This window comes from Cervus canadensis, chromosome 22, assembly GCF_019320065.1.
Source record: "Cervus canadensis isolate Bull #8, Minnesota chromosome 22, ASM1932006v1, whole genome shotgun sequence".
Classification (NCBI taxonomy): Eukaryota; Metazoa; Chordata; class Mammalia; order Artiodactyla; family Cervidae; genus Cervus; species Cervus canadensis.
Genome location: NC_057407.1, coordinates 11,518,058 through 11,535,534, shown reverse-complemented (window position 1 = coordinate 11,535,534; position 17,477 = coordinate 11,518,058). Strand labels below are relative to the sequence as shown.

The window sequence follows — 17,477 nt, the reverse complement described above, 5'->3', positions numbered from 1 at the left end:
AGCCAGACTCAAAAGGCTACAAAATATTCCTTTTATGATGTCCTGGAAAAGGGAAAACAATAGGTACAGAGTACAGATCAGTGGTTACTAGAGTCTGGTGGACAGTAGTAGGCAAGCACAAAGGGGTACAGAAGAATCCTACTTTATGTATCTAGAAGCTCAGTTATTGGGTACATATATATTCTATCAAGGAATTATTGTGACTGTTGAAAGATATGATAATACTGATGTTATATTTTTTACAAAGTTCTCCTATTAAAGACATATATTAAAGTACTTATGGGTTGAGTGGTATGGTTTTTATTGTTTGCCTTTAGAAATTATTTTAACAAGAATGGAGTAGCTAACTCTGTAGCCTGATGTAGAGAGAATGCATAAGGACAGAGAAATGACCATTGGATTTGGTCAGCTGGAATGTCGGTGATATTGATCAGTGCAGTCTCAGTGAAGTGAGAGGGGCATAAACCTGATTGGAATGGGTTGAAGAGAAAATACTGTGAACAGAAATGGAAACAGTGATGGCATGTTTTGCTATTAGGAGAAACAGAGAACTGGAAAGAAATTAAGATGGCATTTTTAAAAGATGGAAGAGGTAGACATTGATACTTTGGACAATAGGGTTATGAATGCAGGATCAAACACCTCGAGATGGCAGCAGGATAGTGGAGGGGTTAGCTTTTGATGGGATCAAAGACCCTTCATTTATTTCAACTGGAGGGAAGGCAGCAAGTGTGGTCCAGAGATGGGATGGAGAATAAGGTGGTAGGAAGATGGGGGTCCAGTCTGTCTCCATTTCATCAGTTAAGTATGTGGTAACATATACCATCATTTTGGAGTTCAAGGGGAGAAGTAGAATTGGGCATTTGGAGAGGAGGTACTATGAATTATTCAAGTCAGAAAAAAAGAAATGCAAACACACCAGAGAAATTTACTGGGAACTCGGTCCAGTGGAGGTCTGCAGTCATGAACATGAACTGGGACCACGCGTCATGGTTGAATGTGAGCTGAGTGTCATGCTCCTCCTCTGCAGGCACAAAGCAGGTAGATGATTAAGTTCATTCCACACAGCTTTGCAGAGATAGGGTCAAAGGAAGTCAAGGTGTTCGGGGGAGAGATTACAGTAATTAAATATAGAATCTGAACTGGATAAAGACAGATACAAGGGCTTGTCAGGGGTGATGGCTATAAAAAAAATGGCAGAGTAAATGGCTTGGAAGATCTTATCACATCTGAAGAAACATTCTATTAGTGATATTTGAAAGGTGAACTGGAAGAAGAGAATAAAATAAAAAAGAATGGAATGAAAAAGCAATTTGGGCAGCAGTACAATTATTGGTAATGGTAAGGTCTAGAGCCACACTATTCAATGGAATAGCCACTACCATATGTGGTTATTTAAGCTTTAATTAATTAAAAAAATTTTAAAACTCAATCCTTTAATCGCACCCGGCACATTTCAAGTCTTTCACAACCATGTGTGGCTCGTGGCTCCCACGCTGAACAGCACTGATACAGAACATTTCCATCCATCACAGAAATTTCTATTGAGTAGCACTGGATTAGTACGACCATGGCAGTGAGAATGGAGACAAGAGTAGGGATGGGGGTAAAATCACTGGAGCCCTGTTTGCTGTACAGCCCTCAGGGAGAGGAGTTCTGGTAAGGGAATTGTGAAGACGGAGTTGAAGTGTCATGAACTGTTTTCTACCAGTCCCCAGGGTCATCAGCTGCTCATCAGCATGCCCAGTCTCATCTACACTAAGGCTGGCCTGTCCTTCACCTGGGGCTGCACTACTCTCCTCCCAGAAGAGTCAGCCACATGTTGGCCTTTTCACAAGGTGATTGGCAAAGACACCTTGTCTAAGGCATCTGAGACCCCCCCACTAACCCCAGGAGGACAGAGAAAAGCCTCAGTGTCTGTTCTCACGTGCAAAGGTACCCAGAGTCTTCAGGAAGATGCAGCTTACCTCACTCTCAGATTCCCAGTGAGAAGAAAGGAATGGGGTTGGGAATGGGAGCTGGGACTTCTGACTCTGTTATATATATAGGTAGACTAGGACCTCAGTTTCTGTTTTGACAACTAAGTACATGGCATATAGAACTGTCAGTCCAGAACAGGGTTTGTGGGCACAAAGGGAGAACCTCACTGAAGTTCTTTCCCAGGGAGAAGAGAAGGCAGCATGACTCAAGTCCTAACATTTCCATTAGCAGAAGGGAAACCACGAGACATACTTTATGTCAGGTTAGACCTTTACTATGGGACAGGAGACACAGTGCCCCGTCTAGCCATTTCCTAGGGGTTAATGATCTCAATGTGAAACTGCAGGTGCGTGGCTGTGACCACGCAGTGGCCCCGGAGGAGGGCACAGGCCTGGCAGTTGTGGCATTGCCAGTGGTACTGGATGACATAGATGGCATTGAGCACCTGGCAGTATCGCCAGTGGATGCGCCACATGCGGACCAGAGACTGGAGCTTGACCACTGCCCTCTCTCTGTAGGCATAGGCAATCAGGGCTGCCCTCCGCTTCTTCTGCAGCAGCCTGTCCATTGTCAGTCTCCACCAGCACTGAATCATCCAAGTCCTCAGGGCTGCATGCAACAATGTCCGGCGCACCAGGGTGCCACGCCACCAGGCCTGGATCTTCTTGGCTGCTCCTACTCTGTCTTTTTTACTTTTCTAGGCAGAGATAAGAGAGACCACTCAGAGAACTGCCTGCACACCAACTTGTAGGATATTTCTGGAAAGGGCCTGGTTCTCTTAATATCCCTACTTTGGAGAGTTCAGGGGAGATAGCAGGACACTGATCAAGAGGCCCTAGGTGCTGAGTTCTTCTCTGCCAATAAGGACACATCACCTTACCCTCAGAGTCACAGCATCCTCCTCCTGACTACCTCTCAGGGGCATGGATCAAGGGGAAAACCGTTAGTAACTAGAAGCAAGCATGAGGGGTATGAGGGCCTTTGTTAGTCATATTCTAACCCATCAGTGCTTATTGGGTTTTGGAGGTTTGGTTTCATAATGCTTTTGCGTGGTATTCTCTGCTAATTCTAGTCCTATTGATTGATTGCTTTCTGCCACAAAAGTGTATTTCAATATGGTGGTTGATTTTTAACATCCTCATCATATATTCTACTCCCAGCTTCTACATATTGAGAACATTCTTTCTAATCCAGGGTCTTCACATTCTCATCTCCCAGCTCATGTGTTTCTTGATGGCTTTCCTTTTCTCCATTCACTCGTCATGTCACAGTCAAACCCAGACCCAGAGAGTTCATGCTGAGAAGGGAGTGGAGGGAAAAAGAGCCAATGTTGAGTTGACTCCTGACTATCTTAAACTCTAAGATAATTGTGGCCTAAGAGGTACAATTCCACGTCCTCATGACACTGACATAAATGTCCTGGATATCTATACATTATACAGAGATTTTACCTACCTCTCTTTTCTTCTTCCGCTCTTTCATCTTCATCATAGTTATTTCTTCGGAATCCTCAATGACAATTTGAATGAAATGGCCATCTTTCTGTCATCAGAAATAAATGGGAAATGAATGGGAGGGTGAAAACTACTGTTTCTCTCTATGGCTCTGCACAAAAGCTACCTACTGCCTCAGCATCCCTGATTTTTCCCAAACCCATAAAGTCTTGGGTGAGTCCCACCCACCCTCAAGCCTGCTTAGAGGATCTGAATGCGTCTCTTACACAAAATCGAACCCCCATGGCTTGTCTCTTGATGGTTCCTTCGTTTATCTACTTCCCAAGGTCTGGCACGAGTCATTTGAGGGGGAAAGCCCTGAGTTAACAATTGCTTTATGACATGAGGATTAGGATATCTGCACATAGGTTGAGTCTTCCTCAGAAACAAGATCCATGGGAACTTGTATTACCTGTCCACTTCCCTTCTGTCAGAAACGTATCAGAGCTCAGAGTGGAAAGAGGGCATTTGTGTACCATCCCACTAGTGAGGCCCATCCACATCCTCTCTTAAAACTAGTCACACAGGAGGGCAAGAGGGACCATGGCAGTATAGCTCCATTCAGCTCTCTTGTGTCTCCTCAGACTTAGCACTTCCTGTCTTCTCTGGATTCAGGTTTTAGTACCTCAGCGCACCATAGAAAACTATAAACAGAGACGAGATGGATCTAGAAAGCAGTAGAATAAAAGCAACAATTTAAAATTAATTAAATAGAAAACAAAAATGAGTGGTGCAAGGTAGATTTTGAAGGTGACGTCTTTCAAATTGGAGCTTCCCTGGTGACTCGGTGGTGAAGAATCTGCCTGCCAATGCAGGAGACTTAAGAGAGGCGGGTTCGACCCCTGGGTTGGGAAGATCCCCTGGAGGAGGACACAGCAACCCACTCTAGTATTCTTGCCTGCAAAATCCCATGGACAGAGAAGCCTGGTGGGCTACAGTCCACGGGGTCGCAAAGAGTCAGACAGGACTGAAGGGACTGAGCACACACACAGAGTATATATGTCAGTGCCAGACTCTCACTTTATCCTCCCCTCATTGCCTCATAACCATAAGTTTGTTTTCTACATCCATGACTCTACTTCTATTTTGTAAATAAGTTAATTTGTACCTTTTTTAAAAAAAGATTTCACATGTAAGTGATATCATATGATATTTGTCTTTCTGTGTCTGACTTACTTCACTTAATATGACAGTCTCCAGGTCTATCCATGTTGCCACAAATGGTGTTATTTTGTTCTTTTTTTCTGGCTGAGTAATAGTCCATTGTATAAACATATGATACCTTCTTTTTACCCATTCCTCTGTTGATGGACACTTAAGTTGCTCCATCTCCTGGCTACTGTAAACAGTGCTTCAGGGAACATTGGGGTGTGTGTATCTTCTTGAATTAAAGTTTTCTCCGAGTACATGCCTAGGAGTGGGATTGCTGGGTCATATGGTAGTTCTATTTTCAGTTTTTTAAGGAACCTCCATACTGTTCTCCACAGTGGCTGTATCAAATTACATTCCCAACAACAGTGCAAGAGAGTTCCCTTTTCTTCACACCCTTGCCAGCATTTATTGTTTGTAGATTTTTTGATGAAGGCCATTCTGAAGGTATGAAGTGATACCTCATTGTAGTTTTGATTTGCATTTCTTTAACAATTAATGATACTGAGCATTTTTTCATGTGCTTTTTGGCCATCTGTGTGTCTTCTTTGGTGAAATGTCTTTTGTAAATTTTCTGCTCAGTTTTTGATTGGGCTTTTTTTTTTTTTTTTTTTTAGTTGGAGGCTAATACTTCACAACATTTCAGTGGGTTTTGTCATACATTGATATGAATCAGCCATAGAGTTACACGTATTCCCCATCCCGATCCCCCCTCCCACCTCCCTCTCCACCCGATTCCTCTGGGTCTTCCCAGTGCACCAGGCCCGAGCACTTGTCTCATGCATCCCACCTGGGCTGGTGATCTGTTTCACCATAGATAATATACATGCTGTTCTTTGAAACATCCCACCCTTGCCTTCTCCCACAGAGTCCAAAATTCTGTTCTGTACATCTGTGTCTCTTTTTCTGTTTTGCATATAGGGTTATCGTTACCATCTTTCTAAATTCCATATATATGTGTTAGTATGCTGTAATGTTCTTTATCTTTCTGGCTTACTTCACTCTGTATAATGGGCTCCAGTTTCATCCATCTCATTAGAACTAATTCAAATGAATTCTTTTTAACGGCTGAGTATGGGCTGTTTGTTTTTTGATATTAAGCTCCATGAGCTGTTTGTATGTTTTGGAAAGTAATCCCTTGTCAGTTGCTTTGCTTGTAAATATTTTCTTACATTCTGAAGGTTGTCTTTTTGTTTTGTTTATGGTTTCCTTTGCTGTACAAAAGATTTTAAGTTTAATTAGACCTCATTTTTATTTTTATTTTCATCACTATAGGAAATGAATAAAAAAAATCTTCCTGCAAATCATGTCAAGGAGCATTCTATGTTTTCCTCTAAGATCTTTATAGTGTCCAGCTTTACATTTAGGTCTTTAACATATTTTGAGTTTATTTTTGTGTATGGTGTTAGGGAGTGTTGTAGTTTCATTCTTTTACATGCAGTTGTCCAGTTTTCCCAGCACCATTTATTGAAGGGACTCTTTTTCTTCATTGTATATTCTTGCCTCCTTTGTCATAGATTATGTGACCACAGGAGTGATGGTTTATCTCCGAACTTTCTATCTTGTTCCATTGATCTATACTTCTGTTTTTGTGCCAGTACCATGTTGTTTTGATTACTGTAACTTTGTAGTATGTCCGAAGTCAGGAAGCCTGATTCCTCCAGCTTCACTTTTCTTTCTCAGGTTTGCTTTGCTGGGATTTCCCTGGTGTCCAGTGGTTAAGAATTCACCTGCCAGTGTAGGGGACATGGATTTGATCCCTGGTCCAGGAAGATTCCACATGCCACAGGGCAACAAAGCCCATGTGCCACAACCATTGAGTCTGCCCTCTAGAGCCTGAAAGCTGCAACTGCTGATCCTGTGTGCCCGAGAGCCCAAGCTTGTGCCCTAGAGTGTGGGCTCCACAACAAGAGAAGCAATGGCAATAAGAAGCCCATGCACCACAACTAGAGACTAGCCCTTGCTCGCCACAAGTAGAGAAAGCCTGCAAGCAGTGATGAAGACCCAGTGCAGCCAGAAATAAACAAACAAATAAATATTTTAAAAATCAGCTGCTCAAAAATGTATTTATTTATTATAATAAATAGAGATGGCATGCTGACTCTAGAGTGAGCAGGCTTCAGTAGTTATAACATGTGGACTCAGTATTTGTGGTTTGCAGGCTCTATAGCGTGTGAGCTTCAGTAGTTATGGTTCATGGGCTTTAGAGCATTCAGGCTCAGTAGTTGTGGCACATAGGCTTAGTTGCCCCATGGCATGTGGAATCTTCCCAGGCCAGGGATCGAACCCATTGGCAGGCAAATTCCTAACCACTGAACCATTGGGGAGTTCACCCATGAGTTTCTTACAGATACCAGAAAATGTTTCAACTTTGTGTTCCACATTGTTCTGCTGTGTTTTATCCAAATGAACCTCTGTGAGCAAGCTGCCATTCAGTTTCTTGCAGATTCTCTTGCCTGTAATCTCACTTGGGCAAACCAAATCTTCCAGGATCACATCATACACGGTTGTCAGACTGCAGCTCCTGGGATGCTTTTGCTTATTTTTTGGTATGGCTTTTTCGAGTTGTCTTAGGCAGAATTCTCCTCTGAGCAACAGATGATGTATTTCCCGCTGAACTTCTCCAAGTCACGCAATAGCCAGACCTGGAATTTTTGGAAATATTTCACTTGAGGAATAAGAACAAAGATTAAAAGAGCTTTTTGACCAACACTAACTTCAGTGGCCTTGGCATCTGTGATGTTCAACTCCCACAGCTGGGTTTTCAGGTCTGAGTTCATCTCCAACTCCAGGAGGGTGTAGAAGATTTCAGACTGGAACTTGTCCAGCTTCTCACCATTGGGCTTCATGATCTTTGCACTGGAAATGAACATGGCTTTGATCTTGCCAATGTGGCTGACACGGTTTTCCCCCAACACTTGGAGGCCTAGGGAGAGGCCTAGGCCTCAGGAGAGCTTGTTAAATACAGGAGGCAGAGGGGAAGAGGAATAGCATGAGTGGAGAAACAAGAAGAACCACAGAGAAGTGGAAGAAGCCTAGAGAGTCCTAGGAAGCACTCTCGTAATTTCTTAAGTGATAAGAGCACGAGGAGTATCTTTTGTTTTAATATTTGGTCTTTGAACTAGATTTTAACACAGAGTTCCTGAAATTCTTATGATTTCCTGGGTGTTAGAAGTGTCCTTTGTTCTAATGTGGTAACTCTGGGAGAGCTCCTGGATGGACTAATGATGAGGCTGTTCATCAAAAAGATCAGTGCAGGCTTAAAACATGGAATTTTTAGTTTAAACCCCTTTTCTTGAGAATGGAAAGGCCAGAAATAAGGTTCTCCAAGTGTGTCAAATATAAAGCACTTTTTATGAGCAGTAAAGGAGACACATAGGAGAAGACTCATAGGAGGCAGAAACTGACCTTTCCCATTCAGAAGGGTAAGAATTGTAGATTTTTCTACTGTAGTGGTGTTCCCTAGATAAGTTGCCACAGTATCACTTGGAAATTTGTTAGAAATACTCATTCTTGGGAACATGATATACTGAACCAGAAATGATGGGTGGGGTCCACAATCTGCTTTAATTAAACCTTCCACATCATTGGGACCATTGAAGAAATATGAAAAATACTGCCCTGACAATTTCCCTGTAGACCCATGATAGGATCTCTTCACGGTAAGACGACCCACTTTCTTTACAAGGTAGAGCTCAGAGGTTATTCTTGAGTGAAGGCTGACAGACACATGCTTTGCCTAAGTAGAGTAGAGGGCAAGAGAAGGACCTGACCAGTTCATCTATTCCTCATGCAGCTGTTTCATGAATGGTTGATGATTGCCTATGGCTTCCTCCTGCTGATTAGTTGAACTAGGCAAATCATAACACTCCACTTCTGGCTCTCAGGGGACCAATCCATGATTGGTCTTTGGTCAGATCATTCAAATTCTAGATGAGGCAACAAGAGAAAAGCACTGAGATGGGGGCCTACTGGGTTTATTTGATATTAGCAGAGCCACCAGGAAGGGCACTAAGAGAGTGAGGCGGGAAAGGCCATGCTGTGCAGGCTTATGTAGCCCAAGGCAGGTGGGGGGACTTTTGGAATTCAGTTCAGTTCAGTTTAGTTGCTCAGTTGTGTCCAACTCTTTGCAACCCCATGGACTGCAGCACGCCAGGCTTCCCTGTCCATCACCAACTCCCGGAGTTTACTCAGACTCATGTCCATTGAGTCAGTGATGCCATCTAACCATCTCATCCTCTGTCATCCCCTTCTCCTCCTGCCTTCAATCTTTCCCAGCATCAGGGTCTTTTCAATGAGTCAGCCCTTCACATCAGGTGGCCAAAGTATTGGAGTATCAGCTTCAGCATCAGTCCTTCCAATGAATATTCAGGACTGATTTCCTTTAGGATGGACTGGTTGGATCTCCTTGCAGTCCAAGGGACTCTCAAGAGTCTTCTCCAACACCACAGTTCAAAAGCATCAATTCTTGGCACTCAGCCTTCTTTATGGTCCAGCTTTCACATCCATACATGACTACTGGAAAAACCATAGCTTTGACCAGATGGACCTTTGTTGGTAAAGTAATGTCTTTGCCTTTTAATATGTTGTCTAGGTTGTCATAACTTTTCTTCCAAGGAGCAAGTGCATCTTTTAATCTCATGGCTGCAGTCACCATCTGCAGTGATTTTGGAGCCCAAAAAATAAAGTCAGCCACTGTTTCCACTGTTTCCCCATCTATTTGCCATGAAGTGATGAGACTAGATGCCATGATTTTAGTTTTCTGAATGTTGAGTTTTAAGCCAACTTTTTCACTCTCCTCTTTCATCAAGAGGCTCTTTGGTTCTTCGCTTTCTGCCATAAGGGTGGTATCTCATCTGCATATCTGAGGTTATTGGTATCTCTCCTGGTAATCTTGATTCCAGCTTGTGCTTCATCCAGCCCAGCGTTTCTCATGATGTACTCTGCACATAAGTTAAATAAGCACGGTGACAATACACAGCCTTGACTTACTTCTTTCCCTATTTGGAACCAGTCTGTTGTTCCATGTTCTAACTGTTACTTTCTGACCTGTGTACAGATTTCTCCAGAGGCAGGTCAGGCGGTCTGGTATTCCCATCTCTTGAAGAATTTTCCTCAGTTTGTTGTGATCCACACAGTCAAAGGCTTTGGCCTAGTCAATAAAGCAGAAATAGATGTTTTTCTGGAAGTCTCTTGCTTTTTTGATGATCCAATGGATGGTGGCAATTTGATCTCTGGTTCCTCTGCATTTTCTAAAACCAGCTTGAACACCTGGAAGTTCATAGTTCATGTACTGTTGAAGCGTGGCTTGGAGAATTTTGAGCATTACTTTACTAGCGTGTGAGATGAGTGCAATTGTGGGGTAGTTGAACATTCTTTGGCATTGCCTCTCTTTGGGATTGGAATGAAAACTGACCTTTTCCAGTCCTGTGGCCACTGCTGAGTTTTCCAAGTTTGCTGGCATATTGAGTGCAGCACTTTCACAGCATCATCTTTTAGGATTTGAAATAGCTCAACTGGAATTCCATCACCTCCACTAGCTTTGTTCATAGTGATGATTCCTAAGGCCCACTTGACTTCGCATTCCAGGATGTCTGGTTCTAGGTGAGTGATCACACCATTGTGATTATCTGGATTGTGAGGCAGATATTGGGCACCTCACAGGTCAGCTCTGAGGTTATCTGGAGTCTCATATGAAGGAGGGTTCTAAGAGCCAGGTGCTGGATGGGTATGGCCTGTGGTTGATTAGCAATGCCTCCTGTGAGTAGGAGAGAAGGGGCTGCAGGGCTGCCAGGTCAGCCAACTCCAGGGAAACTCCTTCATAGTGTGGTCTATAGTTTTGTGTTTTTGTCAATGGTTTCCTTTGCTGTGCAAAAGCTTGTAAGTTGATTAGGTCCCATTTGTTTATTTTTGATTTTTATTTCTGTTGCCTTAGGAGACTGACCTAATAATATATAGTACAATGTATATCAGAGAATATTTTGCCTATGTTCCATTCTAGGAGTTTTATGGTGACTTGTCTTATATTTAAGTCTTTAAGCCATTTGGAGTTTATTTTTGTGTATGGTGTGAGGATGTGTTCTAACTGAAAGTTTTCTGCTGCCAGCCATGTGCCATTCTGGGATTCATGACCTCTGGAGGAGAGGACTTCAATCCAGGGTTAGAGAACAGGCTTGACCACTGGAGCTTTTGGTGTAACAGAATTTTATTAAAATATAAGAGAGATAGAGAAAGCTTCTGACATAGACATTAGAAGGGGGCAGAAAGAGTGCCTCCTTGCTAGTTTTTAGCAACATGTTTTATGTCTGTTAGCAAGCTTATTAATCAGATAAGAGAGGCACCTCAAGGCCGAGGGAGTTTCACCAGGTCCTCTCTCCACAATATGCATTTCTGAGATAGGATGGCACGAGGCATGTCATTTTGAAGAAACCATCTTGAAGAAAGGCAGTTCAGTTCAGTTCAGTCGCTCAGTCATGTCCGACTCTGTGACCCCATGAACCCCAGCACGCCAGGGTTCCCTATCCATCACCAACTCCTGGAGTTTACTCAAACTCATGTCCATTGAGTTGGTGATGCCACCCATACCATCTCATCCTCTGTCATCCCCTTCTCCTCCCGCCTTCAATCTTTACCAGCATTAGGGTCTTTTCCAATGAGCCAGCTCTTTGCATCAGGTGGCCAAAGTATTGGAGTTTCAGCTTCAGCATCAGTTCTTCCAATGAATATTCAGGACTGACTTCCTTTAGGACGGACTGGTTGGATCCCTTTGCAGTTCAACAGGCTCTCAGATTCTTCTCCAACACCACAGTTCAAAAGCATCAATTCTTCGGCATTCAGCAGTCAGATTCCTAAGCAAATACATAGTTACATTAACAAAGCTTAAGAAAACATTTCCATAAAAAAAAACACATTGGTTAACTCAAGGCAGAACCAGATGTCTATTTTAATTTTTTGTGGAGAAGGAAAAAATGTCTGCCACTTGCAGTTAATTTCCTACTGCCAATTGGGGACTTCTTGCCTTCCTACCTGTTACCCTGTCATAACCATTGATTTACATGGGGTTCTCCAATTTTCCCAACACCACTTGCTGAATAGATGTCTTTTCCCCATTATATGTTCTTGCCTCCTTTGTTGAAGATTTTTTTAAAAATTTATTTTATTTTTAGCTGCGCTGGGTCTTTGTTGTGCAAGGGCCTTCTCTAGTTGTACCGAGCGGGGTCTACTCTCTGGTTGTGGTGTGCAGACTTCTCATTGTGGTTGTCTCTCTTACTGTGGAGCTCGGGTCTAGGCACACAGGCTACAGTATGGTGGCTCCTGGGCTGTAGAGCACAGACTCAGTAGTTGTGGTACACAGGCTTCGTTGCTCTGTAACATGTGGAGACCAGGGCTCAAACCACTGTCCCCTGAATTTCAGGGTGGATTTTTAACCACTGGACTATCGGGGAAGCCCCTGTTGAAGATTAATTGACCATTGGTGTATGGGTTTATTTTTGGGTTCTCCATTCTGTCCCATTGATCTATAGGTCTGTTTTTTGTCCCATGTTGTTTTAATTACTGTAGCTTTGTAGTATTGTCTGAAGTCTGGAAGGGTCATGTCTCCTGCTTTGTTCTTTTTCCTCAGGATTGCTTTGCCAATTCTGGGTCTTTCCGGGTTCCATATAAATTTTAGGATTTTTTGTTTCAGTTTTGTGATAAATGTCATGAATAATTTGATAGGGATTGTGTTAAATCTGCAGATTGCTTTGGGTAGCATGACCATTTTAACTGTTAATTCTTCTAACCCAGGAGCATTCCCATTTAATTTAGACCAGTTCCAAAAGCTGGAATCAAAATTGCTGGGAGAAATATCAATAACCTCAGATATGCAGATGACACCACCCTTATGGCAGAAAGCAAAGAAGAACTAAAGAGCCTCTTGATGAAAGAGGAGAGTGAAAAAGTTGGCTTAAAACTCAACATTCAGAAAACTAAGATCATGGCATCTGGTCCCATCACTTCATGGTAAATAGATGGGGAAACAGTGGAAACAGTGACAGACTTTATTTTGGGGGGCTCCAAAATCTCTGCAGATGGTGACTGCAGCCATGAAATTGGAAGAAAAGTTTGCTTGCTCCTTGGAAAGAGAGTTATGACCAACCTAGACAGCATATTAAAAAGCAGAGACATTACTTTACCAACAAAGGTCTGTCTAGTCAAAGCTATGGTTTTTCCAGTAGTCTTGTATGGATGTGAGAGCTGGACCATAAAGAAGGCTGAGTGCCAAAGAATTGATGCTTTTGAACTGTGGTATTGAAGAAGACTCTTGAGAGTCCCTTGGACTGCAAGGAGATCCAACCAGTCCATCCTAAAGGAAATCAGTCCTGAATATTCATTGGAAGGACTGATGCTGAAGCTGAAACTCCAATACTTTGGCCACCTGATGCGAAGGGCTGACTCATTTGAAAAGACCCTGATGCTGGGAATGATTGAAGGCAGGAGGAGAAGGGGATGACAGAGGATGAGATGGTTGGATGGCATCACCAACTCAATGGACATGAGTTTGAGTAAACTCCAGGAGTCAGTGATGGACAAGGAGGCCCGGTGTGCTGCAGTCCATGGGGTCACAAAGAGTTGGACACAACTGAGCAACTAAACTGAACTGAACTGAACTGAAGCTTGTCTGACAGAGGCCTTGTGACAGAGTGTTGGAGCCAACCTGATCAGTTCTTTACTGGGAAAGGGATGAAGTCCGTAATCCGACAGATGTGTGATCCCAACAGATGTGTGATCCCAGAAAGATGTCAAGCTCAAGTCCTAAATGGCTTGCTGTGAGGTCATAACGGCCCCGGAAAAAGCCATGGGCCTGGCAATTACGCCAGCGCCAGTAGATTTGGATGATGCGGGCAGCTTGGAGCAAACGGCAGTAACAAAGACGGGCGTGCCACATGTGAACCCAGGACTGTAGCTTGATCACCGCCCATTTTTCCCGAGTATAATTCTCTAGCACAGATGATCGCTTCTTTTCCAATAGCCCTTTCAGCCTCTGTCTCCACCAGTACTGAATGATACATGCTCTGAGTGCTGCATGCAGTAGTATCCTGTGCACCAGGGTTCCCCGCCACCAGGCCTGGATCTTTATAGTTTTCTGCTCTTCACCTTCCTTTTTAGGGAGGGCCTGCAAGGAAAAAGAAGGGACACTCAGAAAATGTTTCCAACCCACCTCAGCTCTGGCATGAGCCAGGAAGGGGTCCTGATACTTTATCAACAATGGTCAATTCCTCAATAGTTCCTGAGCACTGAGCAGGCCACTGGCTGGAGCCAGAAGACCAGACAAGTTCCCCATCTCTGCCACTCCTGATTAACAGACATATCACAGCTGAACTTGGAGTCTCACAGTCCTCATATGTTGCTTGGAGCACACCTGCCCTAGCTATCACCTGGTTCCTTGGGCTTGTTTGGCCAGTCTAGAGCAAGAACACCACAATCTGAGTCAAAGGGTTATTCTGTTGCACCTGGGCATATCACTTCCCTTCAGACCTCATCCACAGGCTGAAGAAGGGGCACCCTTTACTCTCCTTTCATGCCTGACACCAGCTCCAATGCACAACCTACTGGCTTCTCTGTCAAATCACGGGATTAGATGTTTGCCTGTCCTACACAGTTTGGAGCCTTGCTCATTTATTCCTCACTTCCACTTCTTTTGGTTCTCACATCTTGGAATGTCAGTTAACACATATATATGCACTCATGTAAACACACACACACTCCCACACAATTCTAGACTTGGGTTTCCCTACAGTTGACTATGTATCCCCCAAACACAGCCCTTACCACCCCACTCCCCAACTTGGCATAGCCTGGGGTTCCCACTTTGCAGGGTTTCTTCTCCTAGTAATCCAAACCTCCATGTCTCAGTCACCCACCTTTTCAGATCTAGAAGGAACTAGGACAAAAGGACAACCAAGGATGAGTCAATTTCTATTCATTCCAACTCTGGACAGGACAACCACTCATCTTGGTTGGACTGGGACACTCTCAGTTTATGACTGTTGTTCCTGAGCAATAATCCCTAGCACTATCTTTCACTCACAAATAGACTTTGCTTTGGTGACAAATTCGCTGATCATCCCATGCTATGGGCCACAGAGAAGACAACTGTCACTCCTGGGTGACTTCAGACACATTTCAGGTTGGGGTCCCCCTCAACTATGAGGGGCTCTGTTGACTTACTTTTGGTTTAGAGGGTGAAGTTGGAGATTTTTCTGTCTTTTCCTTTTTTACTTTCATGTTCAATAATGCAGTTTTGTCAACATTTTCCTGTAATCAGAGTTAAAAGGGGAAAGATAAGGGTAGGTTGCTCTCTCTAAATTCTATGCTGAGTCCACCACATGCTCCACCTCCTGCCTTGCCCAGAGACCCCAGATATAGGATTTGAATCCTTAACAACTGTGGAAATTCACCTTCCCCTGCCTGCAACTTTGGGTAGGCTTGACTCTCTCACTTATACAACATCGAATGCCCATGACTTGGGAATATTGGTTCAAACCCCTCAGGTCTGCAATCCCTTAGATTTCCCCATAGTTGGAAGGCAGATGGTTCTATCAATGTCAGGTCTGTACTTTCCCTTGAGGTCCATACAATTGTATGTAGCAGTTGTTCACTTATATTGTTGTGCAGTATACCATTGTATGAAGGTACTATGATTTATTTAGTCATTCACCCATTTGGGTTGTTTTCAAGTTTTTAGCTATTATCTAACCACAAAATTTTGTAGAAGCTTTCATTTGAACATATGTTTTCAGTTCTCTTGGCTATATATCTAGGTGCTGGGTTATTCATAATTCCATAATTAACTTTCTGAGAGACTACAAAACTGTTTTCCACAGCAGTTACTCCATTTTATATTTCCATGAGCAATGTGTGAGAGATCTAGTTTTTCTAATCTTCATTCATCTCTTATATTGCAGATACTGTTGTATTTCAGAGATGGAGCCAACAGCATTTTATGGTGGACTGATGTGGAAGGGAATTAATGGAGGAAAGTAAAAGTGAGTATTCAGAGAGAATTCCTCTGAATCAAGCAGACTGGGTGAACGGTCAAGGAAGGTAATTTTTTTTTTTTTTTTTTGGTAGCACCATGTGGTATGTGGGATCTTAGTTCCCTAACCAGGGATTGAACTTGTGTCCCCTGCAGTGGAAGTGCAGATTCTTAGCAACTGGACCACCAGGGAAGTCCCTAATTTTGGTCATTTTTGCCAACAGTCTCTCTCATTGAGTACTTTTGATGAGTATTGTTTCTACGGAGTTGGGGGAATGGAAAGCACAATTGGAGTGAGTTTAGGAGAGAATGGGAACAATAGAAGGGGAGGCAGTGACAACATATTTTGCTTTGAGAAGATGTAAAACCTGGAATAGGAGATAGTCAAGCATGGACTTTTTAATTATGGGGGATAGTTTGTAGGCTGATGGGAATGAGTTGGTGAAAAGGTGGAAACTGATTCAGAGAAATGAAATTACAGGATGACATCATAGCAAAGGTAAGAGGTAACAGTGAAGAAAAGATAAAAAAAGAATACAAGAAGAGCAAAGTGGAGGGGGTAGCCTCAGATAGGGCAAAGAGTTCATTTCAACTCAACGAAGGCAAAAAGTGTGGTGCAAATGATGTTGAGATGGAGGATGAGATGATAGCAAGATGGGTTCCAGTCTGCTGCTGTGTCCTCCATTAAGTGTGTGGTAATATCATCGTTTGAGGTTAAGAAGAAAAGAGGGAGAACTGACCATTTGAAGAGACAGGAAATAATGTAAAATCTTCAGGTCAGGAAGCAAGATTATAACCTATTTACAAAACCAAAATAGAGTCACAGATGTAGAAAACAAACATGTGTTTACCAAAGGGTAACAGGGGGAGGGATAAATTAGATCAGGTTTGACATACACACATTAGTATATATTAAACAGATGAACCTACTGTATAGCACAGAGAACTCTGTTCAATATTCTATAATGACCTATATGTGAAAAGAATCTAAAAAGAGTGGATATATGTATATGTACAACTGATTCACCTTGCTGCACAGCAGAAACTATTACAACATTGTAAATCAAGTATGATCTGTCAGAGGGCAGACAGAATGAAAACCATAATCACAGAAAACTAACCAAACTGATCACATGGATCACAGCCTTGTCTACTCAGTGAAACCATGAGCCATGCTGTGTAGGGCCAAAGCTAGTGGAGGTGATGGAATTCCAGATGAGCTATTTCAAATCCTCAAAGATGATGCTGTGAAAGTGCTTCACTCAATATGCCAGCAAATTTGGAAAACTCAGTGGTGGCCACAGGACTGGAAAAGGTCCAGTTTTCATTCCAATCCCAAAAAAGGGCAATGCCAAAGAATGTTCAAACTACCTCACAATATCACTCATTTCACATGCTAGCAAGGTCATGCTCAAAATCCTCCAAGCTAAGCTTCAACAGTACTTGAACTGTGAACTTCCAGGTGTACAAACTGGATTTAGAAAAGGCAGAGAAACCAGGGATCAAATTGCCAACATCCATTGGATCATCAAAAAAGCAAGAGAATTCTAGCAAGAACACCTACTTCTGCTTCACTGACTAGCTAAAGGCTTCAACTGTGTGGATCACAACAAACTGTGGAAAATTTTTAAAGAGATGGGAATACCAGACCACTTTACCTGCCTCCTAAGAAACCTGTATGTAAGAAGCAACAGTTAGAACTAGACATGGAACAATAGACTGGTTCAAAATTGGGAAAGGAGTACATAAAGTCTGTATATTGTCACCCTGCTTATTTAACTTCTATGCAGAGTACATCACATGAAATCCAGGTAGGATGAAGCACAAGCTGGAATCAA

The 17,477-nt window shown here is 42.9% G+C and overlaps 1 protein-coding gene and 1 pseudogene across 1 annotated transcript; both read right to left on the bottom strand.

Annotated features, from left to right (window-relative positions):
- Positions 1-2,232: 2,232 nt before the first annotated feature.
- On the bottom strand, positions 2,233-3,744 carry IQCF2 (IQ motif containing F2). Its single transcript, XM_043443323.1, has 3 exons — positions 3,701-3,744; positions 3,436-3,522; positions 2,233-2,677 (listed from the first exon to the last, which is right to left on the bottom strand). The coding sequence occupies exons 1-3, from the start codon at positions 3,716-3,718 to the stop codon at positions 2,294-2,296; spliced, it is 489 nt and encodes a 162-aa protein (XP_043299258.1). The 5' UTR covers positions 3,719-3,744; the 3' UTR covers positions 2,233-2,293.
- A 2,707-nt stretch (positions 3,745-6,451) lies between these two features.
- On the bottom strand, positions 6,452-7,495 carry LOC122424371 (annotated as a pseudogene).
- Between the last annotated feature and the right edge of the window lie 9,982 nt (positions 7,496-17,477).